Source organism: Melanotaenia boesemani, chromosome 16 (assembly GCF_017639745.1).
Source record: "Melanotaenia boesemani isolate fMelBoe1 chromosome 16, fMelBoe1.pri, whole genome shotgun sequence".
Lineage (NCBI taxonomy): Eukaryota > Metazoa > Chordata > Actinopteri > Atheriniformes > Melanotaeniidae > Melanotaenia > Melanotaenia boesemani.
In genome coordinates, this window is record NC_055697.1 from 5,402,920 (window position 1) to 5,425,483 (window position 22,564).

Consider the following 22,564-nt stretch of genomic DNA (forward strand, 5'->3'; position numbering starts at 1 on the left):
AATATCATAAACCCATATTTTATTCTTAATAGAAAATAAACATATCAGATGTTGAACCTGAGAAATCTTACAATTTTATGGAAAACATTTCCTCATTTTGTACTTGATGGCAGCAACACATTTCTAAAATGTTGGAATGGGAGCAACAAAAGGCTGGAAAAGTAATTGGTACAAATTAAAAACAACTGGAGCAGCATTTAACAACTAATTAGGTTCATTGGTAACAGGCCAGTAACATGACTGGGTATAAAAGGAGCATTTCAGAGAGGCAGAGTCTCTCAGATGTAAAGATGGACAGCGGTTTGTTAATTTGAAACAAACTGGGTCTAAAAATTGTGGAATAGGAAAAATGTTCCTCAGTGTAAAATTGTGAAGACTTTAAAGATCCCACCATTTACTGTGTATTATATTAAAAAGATTCAGAGGAGGAAACTCCATGCGCTTGGGACAAAACTGAAGGTCAAAACTGGCTGCTGGTAAATTTCGAGTCTGCAGGCAGTACTACATTAAAACCAGACATGATTCTCTACTGGAAATCACTGCATGGACTCAGAAAGACATCCAGAAATCGCTGTCTGTGAACACAGTTCACCTTGAAATCCACAAGTGTAAGTTAAAGCTCCATCATGCAAAGAAGAAACCATTTGTGAACATGATCCAGAAACACTGCCGTCTTCTCTGGACTAAAAGACCATTACCTAAGGAACTGATCTATGGTCAGACAAAAAGAAATTTGAAATACTTCATGAGCATCACATCCTCTGAACTATAGAGGAAAGAGAACAACCAGCTTATTATTTTGAATGAAAGGTCTGCATCATAGATGATACAGGGGAAACAAGCCATATGTGAACATGGTCCAGTAACACTGTCATCTTCTCTTCCAGCTCATTTAAAATATTCAGAACGATTCCATGTTCAGATGGATCAAAATTTGAAATTCTTTTCAGAAAGCATGGATACCATGTCCTGATGAGGATCCAGCTTGCTATCAGTGGACAATTGAACAACCTGCATCTCTGATGGTATGGGGTTGCATTAGTGCCTATGGCGTGAGCAGCTTCCACATCTATGAAGCTCCGTCAATGCTAAAAACTAGCCTATTTTCCGGAGTATAAGTCAAACTGTTTTTTCATAGTTTGGTTGGTCCTGCGACTTATAGTCAGGTGCGACTACTATATATAATTTAACATGTTTTTAAATGTTAATTCATACCGACTGACATAAACCAAGCAGTAAGCATTACCATTTTCAGCCGCGAGAGGGCGCTCTGGGCTTGTGATAACAACGGTATATGCTGCTCTGTAACACTGAAAAAATGAACAGAAACATTGACTTAAAGACAACAAATGTAAATTATATTGTATGTATGATCCATTTGAACATAAAATCTATATTTGAGCACATATACAGACCATAATAAGTGTGTGCAATTGTACTCAAGAAATTTAAATGCCAAATGTGATACATTTTTGTACTTTTTCAGCGCCTCAATCACCTGTTCATTAAGTGTAATGAGGAGACTACTTCTCCCTCACAGTTTAAAAAATCCTGGAGGAAACCCTCATGTTACGTTAACATACCAGACATCTATTCAGCCTGTTGCTGCGTGTGCTATTGTGTAGTTGAATAACATGCCTTTCCAGATTAAATGTTTGTTCTTGGTCTTGGATTTTAAAAAATAAATTTCTAAATAAATGCGACTTATAGTCCAGTACGACTTTTTTTTCGCCTCTTCATGAGCATTTTATGATTGATGCAACTTATTGTACATGGAGGTTTTAAAACAACATCTGTTTCCATCCAGACAACGTCTCTTTCACGGAAGGTCTTACAGATTTCAGCAAGACAGTGCTGAATCACATAAGGCATCCATCACAACAGCATGGCTTCACAAGAGTCTGGGTGCTGTTAAAAGAAGAGGGGATGCTACACCATGGTTAACTGTCTCAGTTTCAACATCTGATATTTTTGTGTTGTAATGGGAATAAAAAAAAAATGGGTTTATGAGATTTGCAAACCATTGCATTCTGTTCATATTTACATTTTACCAAGTGTCCCAACTTTTTAGGGAATTTTTCTAAATGCCCGTGCTAGTGCACAATATAGTGGCATGCTCTCTTTATGATAGCCATACTGAGTCTGTTGTGCATCCTCTCAGTAAGCTCTGGTATTAATTTTCTCTTTTTCATTTTCTGTGGTGTTCCCTGCAGTGTCTGACTTCCTGCCTTTTGCTTTACCTTTCTGTCTGTCCACCGCCTTACCCGCTGCCTCTGAAATAACACACAACAACAAATTCAATAAACAATTAATTGAATCAATTTAACAAAAATAGCCCTCATGACTTACCATTTGTATTAATTATTATGTACAATATTGCATGAATCCTTTAAAATAATTCAAATAAGACTAGGTTGTTCTCCACAAGCATGTTAATATAACGCATCGAAACCATCTTCGTTTTGGGAAGTGGATCACATCCAGCCTGCATTTAACACGTAAATATAATTTAAATCCCAGTGTAGAGAAACAAGCTAAGTGTTTTTATTCCAAATTTCCACCCTAGGCCCATGCCCTACTACAGGTAACTTAGCAAACATGTCTCATCTATTTCTGATATCATTAAACTTTCCCAAATTCTTACGTTTGAAGGTTTTTTTCTAATATGTAGTAACCAATAAGAACTTTATGCAGCTTGTAAAAACTGTTCAGCACGTTCTCATTACAAAGCTACTTAACTGCACTAGCTTCCACCCTAGCTGCTTCACACTCGTATGATGTGAGGCAAACCTGGGTATGCAGATGCATACTTTAGTACTGCTGAAAACAGAAAAAAACTAGGATCTTTTTGTAGACTGTCATACAACTTTGCAGAAAATCCTTTCTGAAAGCAAAGGTAGATTATTCAGCCTATGCAACTATTTTAAAAACCATCTGGTAAACAAAGCTTTAGTCTGTTTACACAATGCTGAATGGAGAGATTTTTGGTTTTAAAATTTCACATATCGTTTGCTGCAACTGTCAGGAAAACAAAACTAACAATCTATGCAGACAGAGAGGAGGAAGAATCACTTATTTGCCCTCCTATCTACTCGTTGAAGTTCTGTATTTTGGTTCATGGCTTTTAGCTGAACTGTGGTCATTTCTGTGGTGTCACCAAGGATTAAAAATACAAATAAATATCACAGGCTTGGAATTAAAGTGTTTTTTTTGTCTGACACTTCAAATGGGTTTGAGGTGATTTGATGTGATTTAACATTTTAAATAAACTCTTGAAAGTGATGAGAGTGGTAACAGATTCAGGTTCACCCGTAGGTCTGTCTTGAAAAGAAAGATCTCAAAGAAAATACCTACAAGCATATTAGCCAAATCTGACACAACCTGTTGTTTTATCAGCCTTGCACTCATGCTGATGATATCAGTAACAGCAGTGTAGTTTAGCAGCTTAGCCTGTTGTAATTTTGTCTGCGTAGTTCAGAATTTTAACCATTGGGTGGTCAGTATTGGACTGCTTTTACCACACTGGTAATAAGGTAATTGTGTAAAGCCCATCCCTTTAACATAAATAAATGGCCTCAGACAGAAAAGCTAAAATGTTTACTTGTTTATCAGCTACCATATGAAAAGATCAAACTTTTCGAGACTAGACATTTGTTTTCTTGACCGTGTGGTTACTTAATGGGTCTACACAAGGGGGAAGGGGTGCATGTTTTTGATGAACTCATAAAACAGTCATTTGCAGAGGGACTGGTACAAGAGTGTCACTGTTATGTGATTTCACAGTTAATTACAGTATTATATGCCAAGATTAGTTAATCATAAAGACCCATTGATATTGTCATGTTCCATAATAGATAATGTCTAAACCCGTTCAGAAGATCAGCTCAACTGACTGAAGGAACGAAAACAAAGTTACACAACATCCGTGTGTTACTGCTCATGTTTTTGTTTTGTTTTCTTTCCATGCAGTGGCACAAATGGTGGGAAAGTGGCAGAAGAAGTTATTATCTCCAAACACTCGCCAGCCTGTAAAGCAGTCATAAAAAGTTCAGAGAAAGGAGAAAATATGTTTCACCACCTGTGGGGTTAACCACTAGTTTTATATGCTAAAGTAAAGGCAAATGCATAAGAAGTGGGTTGAATAACTCAGGTTCAAAAGAAAGTTTTAATTAAAGTAACCCCACCAAATGAAACGTTACTGTGTCGTTTGCAATTTTCTAAGTGTGTATGACTCAAGTTGGCGGGACACACTCTGTGACAAGTAAAGCAGCATTTACTGAAAAGAAATTCAAAAACATTTTTTTGATAGATAGTCTCACTGTTCTTGAACAAACATGACTATCTCGGCATGGGGTCAATGCCTAATATTTAGTTATCAGTGTGCAAGGGGCTGTAGAAAAAAACTATTTTATTTCAGATGTATAGTCTGTTTTTTATCTTTTTATTTTCACAGTTCCAATATTATTTGTATCGAACAGCAGCTATTCTTTGAAAGGACAGCTGGAAAGCCAAAGTTAGCTAAATGCTTTTTTAAGTTTTTTTAAATTCTCTACTCAGGTTAGAAAGAAATGTTCAAAACCCTTTAGTTTCCAAAAATAAACCTACCAAGTCCAGGTAGAGGTCTGTAGCCTTTACTATCTGTTTTCTTTGAGAGAAATCCATAGTTAATATGCAGGATTTATTTATTCTGCACAGATCAAAGGGGATTTAGTTGGACTTTGTTGCAATATTATTTTTCAACTTATAAACCTATAAAGAGTGTTCATATGACATGTATACATTTTTAGTGTTGTGAAATGTGAAATTAATTAACACATTACAAACATGATAACTGTAATGTGATGATATCCCTGACACTTTTCATACCAAGAAAAGCTATCATCGTGACATCCCTAACTGGAACCACCCTGTGGTGTGACCTTGGCCAAACATGCAGACTCAAAAACCTTATTCTGTCAGTAATATTCCTTTGTTACATTAGCATAACTTAATGTTGTGATACATTATCTTTCAACAGTTGTTCATTATGAGTTTTGGTGTCAGTCAAAAGTTTTTTAAGTTTCAGTTTGATTTTCCAGTTTTTGTTTCTTCTCGTCTCTGTAAGTGTGTGATTATTCTTCAGCCTGTCCTTCAGTCTGTTCTCTGACCTGTCTGACTGAGCTGTGAGGTACTCTGACTCCGTTTCGAAGGCAGGATGGAGGCGACACGTTGACTCAGGCTCGAGCGTCGCTTCTTGATCCCCAGGCTCCCGAGCGCCGTATCTGATTGGCTGCCATCAGCATGCTCCATGCCATAAATCTCACCGCTCACACTGGTGCTCTTCATCATGTGGCGGCCCGACGGACGCATAGCTCTGCTGATTATCACATTTTACACATTTAATAGCTCATTGTTTGTAGAGAGGCCATGTTAGATTGTAAGTATATGTGTATCTGTACCTGAAGCGTCCACGAGGTCGCTCTGACTGGATGGACATGTAGCTGGTGCTACTAATGCGAGAGGCACTGCTGGTTCGAGAAATGGCTGACACATCGCTGACATCACTGTCTGAGGATTTATGGGAAACATTTTCACTACTTCTTCTCTGGTCCTTATAGAGCTGCAGGAAGAATCATAGAAAAACATTACAGGTAAGTACTTAACACCACCTACTCTAAATAAAAATTAAATGGACAGCATTAAAGACAGAGTAGGATTTAGCTAAATATATGCTTCAAGTCAGTAGGAACCAAAACACAGATTAAAAGAAGAGTGAATAAGGCTGCATAAAATTTGAAAGGAATGATGGACAGCTTGGTGGCTTCATCCATGAAGAAAGTGACCTGCTAACAGATAACAGATAAAAAGCAGCAGTGCTACACACCACTGCACCTGTGAAAGTAGAGGCGTGAGGCTTGCCAAGTGTTTTACTTAAAATTCTAATGTTGTATTATGTATTGTCTAATAACCCTTTTAATTTTCCTAACTTACATTCAGTATACATTTTAGTGCTGCAGCCAAAAAAAGCCCAGATATAACATAAATTGGGGGCTTGTCCGGGATCATTGGAATTTTTTTAGGGTTTGTCAAGGCTGTCAATAAACTCAACCTGTGAGACTGAGTTTGTTGTAAATTGTCATGCTTTTGGAAATTGGATACAATAGGCAGGTAAATAGGTAGGCAGACAGACGGATGGACTGACAGACAGACAGACAGGCAGATAGATAGATAGATAGATAGATAGATAGATAGATAGATAGATAGATAGATAGATAGATAGATAGATAGATAGATAGATAGATAGATAGATAGATAGATAGATAGATACACTGCAAAAGTTGCGCCAGCTAAAATAAAAGGACCCCATCAGATTTAATGTTTTAAGTCCAAGTCCATATGGGACAGGTTCTGGGTCTGGGTCTGGGTCCGGATCCGTATCCGGATCCAGACCACAGTCTGCTTATGAGTGACTTCTGAGTTAAAGCATAAAAAAGATTTAAAAACTGTTTAAGTCATGCATGTAAATGTGTGAAAGTCACACTGCTGCTTTTAAACTGACAGAGATGGAAAAACCAGCCAGTGTGGTGTATTGAGTGTGTACACTGTGTTAGGTGAATCCCAGAGTGTCTGTCCATTTGGAACCTATTAATTTCACTGAGTGGTCTTCCCCATTACTTTAACATAATTTATTACTTCAACATAACTCTATACAATGCACTTCAGCAGTATTACAGCCTTATGGTTGCTGGCTGGAGACTTTAGTTTTCCCCACCACTCTCGTGATGAGTTTGTTTTAAAGTGAACTGACAGGCCAACTGAAGACTGAGGAGAATGAAGGCTGAGGCATGCATGTACCTCTCGCTTGTTCTTGAGGGCTCGATCGAGATCCTGTTGGCTGGAGGTGCCGGCAGCTGATGTCCGGTTAGAATGAACCCTTATCTTGAGCTCACGAACACGCTCCTCTGCTACCAGGGCTGCACATGCAAAGCATACAAAAAACATCTGTTGAATTCCCTATAAATGAAGCTGATTGGTACAATGAACTAAGATAGTCTGTTATTTATACTCTGTAAGGCTTGTAAAGTCAGAAAGTCATGTACAATCATTGGCCACCTAATGAGCTGAATTAACTGCTTGGTAACACATCAGCCAATCACATAGTAGACATAGTAGACATGGTAAATATGACATGGTGAAGGTCAAACTAAGCATCAGAATGAGAAAGAGAGGGTATTTAAGTGACTTTGAACGTGGCATGGTTCCTGGTGCCCTGAAGCAGATGGGCAACACACCAGGTGCCACTCCTGTCAGCTAAGAACAGGAAACTGAGACAACATTTCACTAAAACTGGACAACAGAAAATTGGAAAACGTTGCCTGGTCTGATGAGCCTTCATTTCAGCAGCAACATCCCGACAGTAGAGTCAGAATTTGGTGGAAACAACATGAAAGCACAGATCCATCCTGCCTTGGATCAACCTTTAGGCTGCTAGTGGTGAAATGGTGTGGAAGATATTTTTGGTCCACTTTGGGTGCCTTAGTACCAACATGGCATGGTTTAACCACCACAGCCTACCTGAGTATTGTTGCTGACCATGTCACAGTGTAGCATCTTCTGATGCTACTTCCAACAGGATAATGCACCATGTCACAAAGCTCAAATCATCTCCACCTGCTTTCTTGAAAATTAGTTCACTGGACTCCAACGGCCTCCAGAGTCACCAGATCTCAATCCAATAGAGCAACTTTGGGATGTGGTGGAACGGGAGATTCTCATCATGGATGCAGCCGACAAATCTGCAGCAACTGTGTGATGCTGTCATGTCAATATGGAGCAAAATCTCTGAGGAATGTTTCCAACAACTTGTTGAATCTATGCAATGAAGAATTGAAGTAGTTCTGAAGAAAAAAGGGGCCCAACCTGGTACAAATAAAGTGGCCAGTGAGTGTACACTATATCTGTTTAAACTGTTACATGCCAATCATTATCCACGCAAGTAATTCTGACACATTGAGCATTTATTCCTCCGATATGTTTGGTCTCTTTTATAAACAAACTGGGTAATATACAGGATTCATGGTATTTGTGCCACAGCTGACTTTCTTGGATACACTGCAACCCCTGAGTAAAGCACAGTAAAACTCAGCACACAGACTGAGTGGTAGATCCAGTCAGGATGATGAGCAAAATTAGCTCTGGTTATATGATGTACCGATCACCCTCCTCCTCATACCTTGTTCTACGGTGCTGCTCTGAGGTGGAAGTTGTGGAAGCTGCCTTACTCTGCGCGCTGACGAGGACGCCACTGAGGTGTGGCGTGACGTGCCACCTTGTAGATGGCCCCTAACATAGAAACACATGAAAGCAAAGCAGACAAAGAGCACAGACAAGGAAAGAATCAACATGAGGAAGAGAAGTGGAGTGAATAAAAGCAAGAGTGATGGGAGTCAGGATAAAAAAATAAATAAATAAAAATTCGAGATATTCTTGGCCTGGGTGGCATTTTCTTATGTTTATCATGTCCACACAATACCATCTAAATTAGGGCTGTCATGGTATCTGATATTGTCAGAAGACAGTATTCATGATAACATAACTGCAACATCAATAATTGTTGGAAAAAATCATCTTTGTCTCCTTTTTAGTATTTTATCAGCTGAGATCAATTATTATCAGATATGTGCATTAACACAATATCTATATTTCATTCAGTTAAAATGATACTTAATTTCAATACACAGATATCATGACAGCCGAAATCTGAGTGCATTTGTTAGACACAAAGAAATGGTCAAGATAAACCTGCTGGAATTTCACGTCTTGACTTTTGGTATGATGAGGAACATCAAAGCCAAAAGACTTAACATAACTTAATCCATGATGCCATAACAACTGCAGTGAAGTGAGGTGAAGCTCATTTGGGGGTTAGTGGTGAGAGATCTGTCACCAAACCGAGCAGCAAAATCTAATTTAGATCTTCTTCAAGCAAAAAACCAACCATGTCTGCAGGCGTTCACTCATTCTTATCAAGTCTCACAAAAAAAAAAAAAAAACTCAAGAAACTAAAGAAATACAAAATCACTTTGGTCATTTTTCAGACGATAATGCTAATCAGTCCCATCCTTATCCATTTCTTTTCTGATCAGTCATCTTTTTAGACAAGAGACCTCCCATTTTGCAAAAGAGACACTTATAAACAACAACAACCACCACAAAACACATATAGGATAATTACACAAACACAGAACTGCAACACCCAATGCTGTGATGAGACACAAACACAGACTGACAAGTATGAACAGATGCCTCGTTTCCCTCCACAGGTGGTGAAAGAATATGAGTCACTGTGTTAGAGGGGTTGTAGTTGGGGTTTAATCCCCTTACCGAGGGGCAGTTGTAAAATTTTCTTTCCTCTGAAGCCCCTTAAGCTGGTGGTGGGCTCCATTCTGATGCATAGACACACACAAATGTGTACAATCACACGTGCCATACAAACCCCACAGCATAGTGTGTAAGCAGCAGCATGCAGGATCAGAAATCGAGTTGAGGGGGAAAAAAAGGCAAAACAGAAATAAATAAGCAGTAGGTGCAAATAATGTTAGCTAAACACTAAGCTTGCATATCTGGCACACAGAAGGCTTTGGCCTCGTTTTTATTCTTATGATCCAATGAAGGGAAATTTGGCTTATTACTCAGTGATAACAAAATATTCTGGGATCTATTTATTGTACTTCCACATAACATATATATCAGACTATCTGTCTTTTTTTTGTTTGTTTTTTTTCTCCCTATTTTTCTTAAGAACTTTAACACCATCACTGTGAACACGCTAACATTAGCATTTGGAAAGTTAGAATCCAATAAGTGAATAACATTCACACTGCCTGGTGTGTAAAACTTTCTGTCTGAAAAATATGATCCAGCCAGCATTTCCACCTCTAAAACACATTTCTATTTATAAAGGCAGAGTTGATTAAAATTATTTTATTTTGTTTAAAAAATAATTAAAAAAAAAAAAAAAAAAAAGTAACATGCTTTTCTTCCCAATTGTTAACACACTGTTAAAGATACCATTGACATTAGTTTTTAATGTGTGGGGTACACCATTACAGTCACCATGTGATGCAGCTGGAACGGCTACGGCTGCCATTTATCCTTCTGACATGGCTGATGGGAAACCACACCGCTGGTCATTACTGCTACAGCTAAAGCTAACACTTCAGAACGCAGCTAGAATGTTATAATGTTATAATGTGTACCACACCAGGGGTTCAGAGGGGAGGTGGGGGATAAACATCCAACTCCAGAGAATGACACTCATCATCTAGTCCAAGCTTGACCTTAATGTTTTTCACTTTTTTTTCAATTTCTTACTTTATTTAGACTTTATTTGCTTTACTGTTAAAATGACCACATGAAAACCTACTGACATAATCTTTGTAAAGATGATTCATTGCATAGTCACTAATCAATAGATATCAATGACAGCAACTCCACAAAAACAAATTGGCATTTAAGAGGTCAACATAGTGGCAAAGACATTCAAATAAAGCCATGTTTGCTATTTTCGGAAACTGACATCAGAATTCATGAACTCTGCATTATCCTCTAGTGTATGTATTACTTAACAACTAGTGATGATGCAGTGATGGCAGTGATGTTTGACAATGTTTACGTACCTAAAGGGAGTATAAATCAGGCTATACATGAAATAGTGGTCACTGTAGCTCATTGTAGACTAGAGTGTGTTCAGAGAAAGTGTTCTTGATCACTAAGAACTGACTTACATTCAAATTGTGAAAATGACTGAGGTTAATTCTGGGTTCCTTATGAAGTCAGAAAGGGAGCGCAAGTCAACAGCTCGCCAAAAAGCCACTGAGAAAATATGGCTTGTAAACCTTCCTTTGGTACCCAAAGGTGCAAAGTCAAAGCGCCACCCGGCACGTGTCACCCCTCATTTCCACCGGGTGCGTGCGCCATATTACGGCTGCACCACGGTGTTGTTCCGACCTTGGTGGTGCGGCAGTCTACACCGGGAGCGTGTCAGGTGTGGAGCACCCACAAGTGCAGTCCACTTAGCAGGATCTGCAAGATCACAAAATGAAAAGAGAAGTGGAGAATCTTGTGATTCTCCACTTTCAGGACAAATGTCTCATCGTCCATGATGAAAAAAAAATAATAATAATCTGAGACCCGCTGACCGGATAAACACGTAATGTTTTCATGGTTCAGCAGCACACATCTGGACAGGGGCTTTTATTTTGAAAAATACATGAAGCTTTTAAACCGCTCCCATGTCTGATTTCCTGTCCTGCTCCTATCTAAACTGCAGAATTTGACACATTCTGGGTGTGTGCTCTGTCAAAAATAGACTTGGTGTGTAAATTTAGAGGAGAGCCGTGACAAGGCGCTTCTGAAATGCTTCTGATACACACTGCAGAGCACCCGGTGGAAACTAAACCATTGACTAAAATGGCTGCGAATAGCAGTGGAAGCCGCGGCACAGCCGTAACATGGCTAACACGCACCCGATGGAAGGGGTCAGAAGTGTCCTCTTGAAGCACCTCTCCACTAAACTTACACAGCGCGTCTATTTTTGACAGGGCACGCACCCAGAACGTACCTAACTCAGCAGTTCAGATGGGGCGGACAGGAAGTCAGACATGGGAGCAGTTTAAAGATCTTATGGTATTTTTCAAAATAAAGGCCCCCGTGAAGATTTGCGAAACATGTAAACATTTTACTAATCGGTCAGGGTGTCTCAGTGTTTTTTTTTTTTGTTTTTTTTTTTTTTTTTGTTTGTTTTTTTTCATCATGGACGACAAGACGTTTATTACTAGATTCTCCAAATTTCTTGTGATTTTGTGATCTTGCGGATCCAGCTTCGTGGACTGTAGACACTCTGCACCTGACATGCTCCCTGTGTGAACTGACGCGCCTCGGAGGTCGGAACAAAATCACGGTGCACACGCACCCGGTGGAAATGAGGGGTTACAGTCTGCAGTGATACGTTTGTTAACGGTTAGTAAATCAATTAAAGATGCACTACAGAAATTTGGCAGCTTTTCTTAGTGATGCCCCTCCTACTGACAGATAATTCAGCATCCATCTTGCATCCTACATGTACTGTGAGCTCTCTCCAGTCAGTAAAAGACAGTCTTATCTAGAGACTGGTCTTTTGCTCTGTCCCTTTTTTCTCTTTCTTTTATATTCCTTCTTGGATAATATCTTCTTGTGTTTCTTTGCTGAATCGGCCACTGTGTGCATTCAAAATAGCTGGTGTGTCTATATCCGCTTTCTAATGTGTGAAGGTGTGCATAAAGCGAAACTCAGCTGCAACGTCACACGTCATCCTGGAAGAATAAGCTGTGAAGTGCAGTTTCTTAGCTTTGGGATGTTGCAGGGCAGCAACGGCTCCAGAAATGTGCATAATAAATATCACTGTGCCATCAAACGAGTCAGGAATGGAAGTTTTATCGGTCGGGAAGTAACATAGTGTGTTGGTTGGGGTTCTTCTCTATTAGCTTCTGCTAAGTTGTAGGTAAAATGAAGCTCATTGGGAGCCAAAAGCGATAGCTGCTTTTTTGTTTTACAGCTGAAGTTGCTAAGTAAGAAGCCGATAACAATGAGCAAATTTTAACTTTAGCTCATGTTTTTGCTTCATTCGCCAGGATATAAAGACTAGATAGACTGAGCTGCTATGAAGAATCTAGCTCATGATAGAATCCAACAGCCCTGCTGTAGTTTGTTTATACCACAACACGCATGGCAACAATGTTATAAAAATCACCTAAATGTGTACTAATATGAGTATAAACATTGCATGATTTGTCAAGAAGGGTCTTAATCCTAACTGCTTTCACCCATCCACACATGGAGTTATAAGCATCCAAGTTTTTCCATGATATGATCTGCTTGGCCATGTAGAAACATTTCTGAAGTACCAGAGAGTTGGAGATATTGGGGAGCCATATAAGTATCTATGCCACTACATAGATTAACTTTTTAAACTACTCTGAAATACTTGCTAATCTCAGAAATTTTATATTATCAAATTCAGCAACACCAATGGTCATATTATGTTTAAACTAACCTGAATACTCACTCACAGTCTCCAAAAAAACCCATAGGCCAACTAAAAACCTCAAGAAGTGGTAACTGAACCTTCAAGCTCTGCCTCTCAATAAGCATGTTTGACATGTGCTGAGAAGTACAGTACATGTCTTACCTGCCACTGTCAGACAGCTTCCTGCCATAAGTCTGACATTCAGGGGGTTCCAGGGTCTGAGGCTGCCTGGAGAATGGTGGATGAGCAAAAAGAAACAGTAAAAAACAGAATGAAAGGACGGAATGAACGGATAGGAGGATGGAGAAGAGCACAATGGAGGATAAATCATTTAGATTTAGAAGAGGCTGACACCGTGAGGGGCTGTCATTGGCCTTACAAGTTTATGATCTGGAAAAAGAGGCATGCTGTGATTGATGGTATGATGGTGATAGGAATAAGGGTTGTCACACACTCATGCTTCATCTGTAACTGTGCCTATGTGAAGAAGTGTGTGTGTATACCTCTTCTTTGTACTGAGTTGAATGAAAGTCTCTTGAAAGGGAAGTAGCATCCATACTCTCCATTCATGGACATGAAGACAATAAGAATGATGTTCACACCATACAGACACACACACAAAAGCACAGTCACACCCATGATATGAATTATGGTTATCATGAATTTAACGTCATTTTTCAACACAAAACCTTGAAAAGGCGACACTTCTCAATGACAGAGGAAAAAGGCGAGAACACAGAAGCTGCAGATTCCCATAATAAAAAGAGAACTGCAAAAAGCAAAGGTAGCAGGGGAGGATTTCACACCTTAGCCAGTATAAACTACTGAAAGCAGCACAAACCTGGCACTAAACATCATGAAGGAAGGATAGAAAGTCAACAGAACAAAACTACAGCAACAACAATCACAGCCAAAGACTGATGCTGCTTCTCACCAAACTACAAACTGAAAAACACGACCCACGAAGTGCACACAAGCAACCTCTCAGAACTGTGAGCAATAAATTACAACACAAAACAGAACTTGCCTGTGCCTTGGAGTTTCAGTACGACAAGCTCTACATCGTAAATTACATTTACACTCAATGTGTTCAGCTTGTCTTATCTCATAGTTTACAATTAACAAAAAAGTAACCTGAAAAGCAGGTGATTTTATCTTGCATTTAACACCATGACTTCCGTCACAACTGGTTTTCTAATTGTAAAACAAAATCATTTTAGGTATGACGTCAAAATAATAGTTTGACATTTTAGGATTTAAGGTTGTTGATGGTTTATCACTTCACTATACAAGCATAACCTCCGCATCAAGTAACCTAGCAAAGTTTGAGTTCACAAAATCAGTTGAGCTATGCTAACAATATCAACAAAGCTAGTAAAAATATTTGCATGACGTCCAAAACAACTAGCCTAGCAAAGTATCAGCTATTAAAAGCTGGCCATTCTTGCTACTTTAACAGGAAATATCTTGTTTTTCTGCTAACTTGTGCAGATTGTTAACAAAGTTTAAGCTAATATAATCTGTTAGGCTATGCCAAAATATTAATGTAACTCATGCTAACAATGTTTACTTAACATTCAAAACAACTAGTCAAGCTAAGTTTAAGGTAACAAAATCTGTCTATTCTAACCAATTTAACAGGAAATGTTTAATTTATCCGTAAATTTGTACAAATAATCTAGCAATGTTTTTAGTAAACAAAATCTATTAGACTTTGCTAAAAATTTTAGCAAATGTAACTTGTGGCAATAATGAAATATATAGCCTAGCAAAGCTTAAACTAACTAGTTAAGTCCATTCTTACTAATTTAACAGGAAAAGTCTAATTTATCTGTAAATTTGGACCGATAGTTTAAGCTAACATAATCTGTTGGGCCACGCTGCCAATATTAGTAACTAAAGCCCTGTTTCCACCAACAGGTCTGAGTCAGTAAGGGATGGTTTTGGTTTTGAAAATTATGATTTCTGTAGCACAGGGCTACTTAATCCAGCAGGTTTTCCATGTAGCCTATCCCTGCTCCTACACACCTGACTAAAATTAAGGAGTATTTTTTCAGAATTTGAATGGCTGTTGGATCCATTTAATTTGATTTAGGTGTGTTGAAGCTGGAATACACTTAAAATCTGCTGGTTTATGGCCGTTTTTTGGCTGAACTGAGTAGCCCAGCTGTAATGTTTCCACGGCCAACCGTACCCTTACCTGGGAGTCAGACTATTGGCCAGATAGCAATAGATGCTCAAGCTATAGAAACAGTGTGATGTTATAGCGGAATTATAATGAAGAAAAATGTTGGACATCCAGCACTTTTTGTTCTTCTTTACATGTGGCTTTAAACAACAAAAAAATCCATGGTATATTTAAACATGGTGCTGTTGCAGCTTTCTTCTTAGTGCCAAGTCACATAGGAAGTGATGACTCTTTTCAACTAGTCAACGGATTGTAGCATGTCAAGCTTCACCCTTTTGGGTCAGATTGGTACCCGAAAGGAAGGGTCCCCCAAAAAAAGGGGAAGGTTTGGATATTCTGGTACCCTTCCCACTTTCTGCCTCTGGAAACACAAAAAAATGCGTACCAACCTGTGTCATACCTAACAGGACCTATTGGTGGAAACTGAGCTTTAGGGTAACAATGTTAGCTATCCTCCAAAACAGATAGCCTAGCCAAGTTTAAGCTGGAATAAACTGCCCATTCTTTCTAATTTAACAAAAAATGTTTGATTTACTTGTGCAATTGACTGAGCCAGACTAACTGTTTAACTCCATGACAAGAACAATGTTTAATCTTCAGCTGAGTGCACTATAAACCTTAATTGCTATTATATATATATATATATATATATATATATATATATATATATATACATACATACATATTATGACAAGATAAAATCACTCAACACACTTTTAAATAGGCCTAAAGAAAAAAACTGAAAGTTCTAAGTGTAGCTGCAATTCCAGGTATTGTATAGAAACTCAACAGAGATTTGTGTAAAGCACATATAGAGCCCTAATAAGACTAACTGAACCAAAGAGATGTGCAGTAAGTCAGGTTTTAGAAAATGTAATTTGTGCTTCCAAGTAAAAAAAAAAAAAAGAAAAAAATCTGTTTTCATTGTTTAAAACTGGATCATAATGGCATCAAATTTTAAGGCACAAGTCAAGCTCCAAGAGGAAGTGGTTTCAGTGCGAGGGTCCACAGAAGGATACCTGTCATCTTCAGGGGAAGCATGCTGAATAAGAATCCTGGGACTTGCTGGGCGTCTTCGTGGCAGGGAATGGGAAAAAGATTTTCTATATATACACATACAAAATATGTCACCCATATGACAGTCTGAAGTCTGAGAGCCACACTATTCTGTTTTTACACATAGAGTGAAAAGACTATTTGTCTACAAGCTGCAAATACACATAGTTGTTATTGCTGACTTATCAACCTGCAAAACAAACACAAATCCAGTATTCACCATCCTTTGTGCTCTTTTGGTTTCTAAAGTATCTTCTAAAGTGATATTTTTTAAGGTTGGCATGTTGATAAATCACATTTCCTGCAGTATAAAACAAGGCAGTTGCATTGTTGTTGTTTTTTTGTTTTTTTTTTTCTTTTCTTCTTCTTTCTTTTTTGATGCATTAAAACATCAACAGTGAAGCTACTTGATGAAGATATTCACAGCCAACATGGAACAGGATGAATGACAGGGTGATCCACAAGTCTTTTGATAAACATTAAAATGTAAATACTGAATCATGAAAGACTGGCATAAATCCAATTATGTGATGCCAGGACTACACTTGATGGTTTTGGGAATGGTTGAATTGGGATTACTGTGGCTTTATGCTGAGCTATTGGCAGGTCAACCCATTGTGCTGAAGACTGAATTGTGAGATTCATCTTTAGAGAAACAATAACTACTTAGCTGCTTGTGTATTAAAGCACAGTTTAGAGCAATGTTTGTAAATGATAATACACTGGACAAACAGAAGTGCATATATTGGTACAGATGACGGAAAAATCTCTGCACCTTAACATGCAGCTTTAAAGACTGAGGTGATGAGCAGAAGCTGCAGGAAGAGTAGACTGGTGCAAAACAGTAGTGTGGGTAAAGTAAGGAGGGGGGAGTTTATTATTTATTGGCTTGTGTGGGATCATTCAGAGGCGGGAACTACAAAGACCAGGAGTAGCTGAGGACAGGAAACTACAAGGGTGGGGGGGGGGGGATACAGGAAGAAGGGAGCAGGTGGGTACAGAGGCTGGTACCTTTCAGTCTCTGGTGAGGGGGCATGATTGTTTGGAGTCAGACAGTTGGTGCTAGCGCTTCTAACCCTGTCCAGAGAAGGCTGCAGATCACTAGATGCATCACAGCACAACATGCCATCCAATGGAGGAAGAGAAGGAGGAGAAGAAGAGGAGACAGGAGGAGAGGACAGAAACAAACACAAAGAGAAACAATGGACAAACAGAAAAAAGTTTTTTTTAAAAGTTTAATTAGATTCCCGAAGTCTCAATGCTAGTGTGTGAAATAAGTGACTGGCATCAAGATGGAGATGTCAGAGGTTGTCATTAAGATGGAGGAAGGTGGAAAATGCATCTCAATTATTGAGTATAGTCTTTAAGCCTCATTCAAACGGTTTTGCCATTTCTGATCAGCTGGAGGTGTTTTGTGTCTTACCAAAGTGTCCCCTTGTCAGTGAATGCTAGATGGTGGTGTGTGAAGGAGTGCTCACATCTCACTGTTGATAACATGATAAAGCTCATATCGCAACATGCATGCAGTATGGAATCAGCGACAGAGCATGCAATCTAGTCCTTGCTACTGGGAGAGATACTCACATGAAATAAGAAGGCAGCATTTTGAAGACTTGTACTGTTTGACTTGTCCAACTATCACAATGTGACTTATTCTGACATGGCACATTAAACAGCTGCTTCTACACAGCTTTAGAAAAGTTCACACAGTCACATGTCTAAAGGCTTCAGTATGCTTCACATGAACAGCTGATTGTCTCATCATCATGTTAAAAAGATGGGGGTCGAGTCCAATCATTTTTTTACTTAGACTTCATCTTCGTGCAGCTTTAGAGATAATAACTACTGTTTACACTTTTCAGGTTTCCTAAAAAGTGCATAATTTCATTTTTATCTACTGATGTGAAGTCCGGCTCTATTAATTTATCTGTCTCTCTTTTGGCTCCCAAATAGGTCTTCATTTAGTATCACTCAAACTTCTGTTTTACCCTAATTTAGCCCTAATGAATGGTTTGTATGTTCATAAGCGATTTTCATTTCAGTAGTGTTTCCATAAAAAGTCTTATTTTTATGCATTTTTTGTTAGAAAACACAGTTACTATCTAATATTTAAATCAAAACTTTAAATGAAGAACCGAGAACAGAACCACAACAAAGAAATCAAATGAAGGCAAAAGTCTGAACATTATGAAACTTTAATTTCTTCCCTTTTTCTTTATGTGTCTGCCTAACAAGGGAAATAAAAGTTCTCCCTATTTGATTTAATTGTACAGTGAGCTGCACAGCCTTAAAGCTCTTCTGGCTAAATTAGAAGATTCTACTTTCTGGTCAGCTTTGGGCGACCAACAACTGTGATGCCATTTGTTTACACATACTAAACCACATCTTTAAGCTCAAAGCAACTCAAGTTGACTTTTTTGTTTAGTATTTAGACCCATCTGTCATCTCAGACTATTAACAAAAATGGTTTTCTCAGGAATAAAGTTGAGGATTACAGATGTGTCTGGTGAAGTTGTTTCTGTATCACAGTAACTGGGACAGGAAATATGGAAATTTCAAACAGCCATCATTTAAAGCATACTGAACTCAAACCTGTAGACTTACCCGCTTGTTGATTTGTGGATACCCTTGATCAAAATGTGGGTATTTTGGGGTTTATTATATCTCCTATTTTAAGCATGCATGCAGCAGTTGTGTGAAACAAAGAGAGCGGACAGAAACAAGAAAAATTGTGTATTGGAATGTTTGGAGAACAGACACAAAGATCCTCCAGAACTTATCCAGTGATATTATTTACTATCACTTAGCTCAACAGAAGCTGAATTAATCTTGTTGCTTTTGTTAAATTTGTATTTAAAAATACAGAATGAATTGTAATAAATGGAATTTATGTGTCAGGACTTTTCTGTACATCATCTATTTACCAACATACTTCTGTTTAAATCACTGGATCAGCCTGTAGGCTTCTGCTGTGTGAGCAAACAGAACGACGAGCACCAAAGGCTGGCTCTGAACTCTACGGTCATACCTAAAACAACCTCAAACACATCCGTGTGTTTACAAAGTATTAGAGTTAAAAGCTGTATGAAGTGAAACACACTGATGTATTTTCAAGAGTGACTTACCTCAGTCACTATGTGTTGATAATGTGACTACAGTAAGTGTGAAAGTATGAAGCTACTGTAGGATAGGGACATAGATTTTCTAACTTATATCTCCATATTTGTAAGTGCAATAATAAGTACAGGTACAAATCAAAACCACAAGTACAGATTGATTCTGTACTGATTAATTCTGTACTTGTGGCTCTGTGATTTGAACTTCCTATTCTGTAAATCAGAAAATAAAGTACAAAACATTTGACCCACATTACACACACCTACTCAATAACCAATCAGATATCTTTATTCCCTAACCAATCACAGAAAGAGCTGACCAAGGCCAACACACCTGTCAAAGCTCCCTAAAGGGAAGTCTGTTTATGGATAAGTAAAACATTTCAGAACCCTTAGCAGGATTAGCTAACAGTAGAGACATGATTTTCCATCTACAGAAAGAAACACTTGAGTTTCCATAAACCTCTAAGTCTTTTAACGCCACCTTTAACCCAAACAATCTGGTCTGTTTTATTTAAATTGTTTTCTCGTGATTATTATTTTCATTGTATCATGTACAGTGTGGTTCTGTTGTTTTTGTTTTGTTTTTTTTTCTTTTGGTTAAGGTTATTTTTGTGGGCTGTTTCTTCTGGGACTGTGGATGGAAATTAGCATCTTGCTAAATCCGGCACATTTACAACAATGCACTGTATGTTCATGAATATGCACTGCCCCATCCAAATAAACAAAAAAACTAAACTAAACTTTAGGAAGCTATGGCAGTTGTGCTTGGCCTTGGTCAGGCGGCCGTAGCGGGACTTTTCCACACAACGTTAAGTATGGTTGTGGATATAGAGAATCTTAGCTCTCCTCTCTCTGTGATTGGTTAGAGATTAGAGAAGTTTGATTAGTTCTTAAGTAGGCATGTAAAATGCAGGACAAATGTTTCTTACTTGTAAAACTGACTTGCATTTTCAGATTTGTAAAATTAATCTATTTATAAATTTGATCTGTACCTCTGCTTGATTCACACCTGGAGGTACAAGTCAGAAACCTTATGTACCCATTTTAGCTCCATGTGGTGCACAACAACTATTAAAAATATGTATAATTCTTAAGTTTAAACCACCTAAAGGTATGGTGAATGAATATTTTCCATCAGTTGTTTTATTTCTACAAAACAGCATGCCACACATGCTGATCTGATTGTGAAGAAGAAATCCAGTCATGAGCCTGCAGTGTCCTCTGGTGGATCTGAGACAGCAGTGCATCTCAACAGCTGGGGAATTATGTTGAATGATTTGCATGTTTTCATGTTAAAATTTTCCAGTCTTTCCTAGCCTTAACATAGTTATTTATTATTGATGAATCCATGATAAATGGTAGCATTGTGGATGGTGGTCTTTTTAAATAAAGATAAACCAAACCAAAAGACCTCTACTGTCAGAAATTGTGTAATATGTATTCTTTAAAAAAAAAAAAAAATCTCTTGCTTCATCTTAAACATCATGTGTGTTGACTACTTTTTACATGTAATTTAAATTCTGTGTAATCTGACTCTGTATTTCAATTTAAGTACAATGTTTTTATATTTTCTCATTTTAAAAGAGAGAGAGAGAGAATCGAACAAAACACCAAATATATCAGATTTCATCTAATCTAGAAGCAAAATGTAAACAACAGCCAGTTTACCTGATGTGCAGGCACTCTGCACTTTTGCCTCGCATTGACTGGTGGATCATGATGACCTCACTGTGGTTACCATGGGGATGGATGACACATGAGGAAATCAACAACAGTCAAAAAACCAGAAGAGCAGAAGGAGAAGAGGGTGAATAGGAAAGTGAATCTTTGCTAATTTAACCACACAGTAATTCCACAGATGTTCTTTCAGCCAAAGTTTTTGTTTGCGACTAAAGGTTCACTGCACACTTCATTACAATCACCCTACAGCTACAGCACCAAAGAGGAACAAGCAGACACCAAAAATAGAGAGATCTGTTCAAATAAAGGGAGGGAAGAAAAGAAACCTTGAGGTTTGCTAATATTTACAGCACTTCTCACACTCAGCCTCCTGCTCCTGATGCAGGTCTGCACCAAAGTCCACAGCCTCGAGCCACAAAAAGCAAATTATCGCAGCTCTGGTGGCAACGTGGGTTGCTTGGTGGTCACACACAGACACCTACCTGTCGTCCAGGTACTCTTCGTCCAGATGGTGGCCTCGGGCAGCGTCGTAGTTACGTGTCGGAGAACGAGAACGACGAGTGTAAGGAAGCTCGTCATCCAGACTCCTGAAAGACAGACAGACAGCTTTAAGTCTTGTTGGTGGTCAGGCAGTGCTGCAGCAGCCGCTCTGTGGGCCTCATTTGGCTCAGCCGGTAAAAGCAGAGCTGGCAGCGCTGAGTGTTCTGCATCGCACTGCCATTTCATTAGTAGATGGAGTCGGTTTACTGGCTTCCAACAAACTCTCATTTCATCTCTGTGTTGCGTGTTGCTTTGTCCCTCTTACAACAGACCGCTGTCCTCCCACCAGGCTGCTGCTGGTCTTTAAATAGTAATCATTATCAGTGAGGAGTCCACAAGGAGTGTGCTAAGCAACATTTTTGGCTAACTAACAATAAAAAATAAAAATATGGTTCTGAGTCCTGACCTCTGGGTGGGAACGTTGGGTGGCCGTGACCGGATGCGTCCCTGCTCCTCACGGTGCGGGGACACTGAGCGGGAACGGATGTGATGGGAGGGCGTTCGCTGCTGTTCAGGCACCTCAAGGGTAGATGTGGACTCTCGCTGCCTCTCCCTGCCACGCCCATCCGCTGCAGGAAACAACATGGTAACACACATGCACACAGACACATATAAACACAAGGTGAGTTTGGATGTACAGTAAGGTGAAGTACAGTAAGGTAATGAAGGATAAAGCACCCTTTTATGAATGATCCAGGATTCAGAACCAGGATTCAGATCCAGGAGTCAGAGCTCTGTGCTTTGAACTCCCTATTCTGACACAGGATAACCACCGTCATCCAAAATGGGAAGACATTTGGGCACTTTAAAAAACTGTCTGCTACCTCACATCTGTTTCATTAGAGCTGGGAGAGTCATGTTACAATAGTTTACAGGCTAATATGAAGACTGATACCAATGAACACAATAAGAAAATAAGCTGCCTGTTGGAATAAC

At 38.8% G+C, this 22,564-nt stretch overlaps 1 protein-coding gene across 26 annotated transcripts in view; it reads right to left on the reverse strand.

The window, feature by feature from the left end:
* Nucleotides 1-22,564, reverse strand: part of LOC121655458 (regulating synaptic membrane exocytosis protein 1-like) — a 126,746-nt gene that overhangs the window by 12,083 nt on the left and 92,099 nt on the right. For 6 of the 26 annotated variants that reach the window (XM_042010115.1, XM_042010114.1, XM_042010112.1 and 3 more), the window contains 11 exons: nt 22,035-22,197; nt 21,571-21,675; nt 21,077-21,136; nt 17,301-17,390; nt 16,253-16,336; nt 13,208-13,273; nt 8,213-8,322; nt 6,835-6,953; nt 5,439-5,599; nt 5,148-5,356; nt 2,241-2,273 (listed from right to left, as the gene is read on the reverse strand). In XM_042010115.1, coding sequence (XP_041866049.1) covers nt 2,241-2,273; nt 5,148-5,356; nt 5,439-5,599; nt 6,835-6,953; nt 8,213-8,322; nt 13,208-13,273; nt 16,253-16,336; nt 17,301-17,390; nt 21,077-21,136; nt 21,571-21,675; nt 22,035-22,197 — 1,200 coding nt within the window. The remainder of the gene's footprint in view (nt 1-2,240; nt 2,274-5,147; nt 5,357-5,438; nt 5,600-6,834; nt 6,954-8,212; nt 8,323-13,207; nt 13,274-16,252; nt 16,337-17,300; nt 17,391-21,076; nt 21,137-21,570; nt 21,676-22,034; nt 22,198-22,564) is intronic. The other 20 variants (XM_042010134.1, XM_042010117.1, XM_042010116.1 and 17 more) reach the window with 14 other exon arrangements.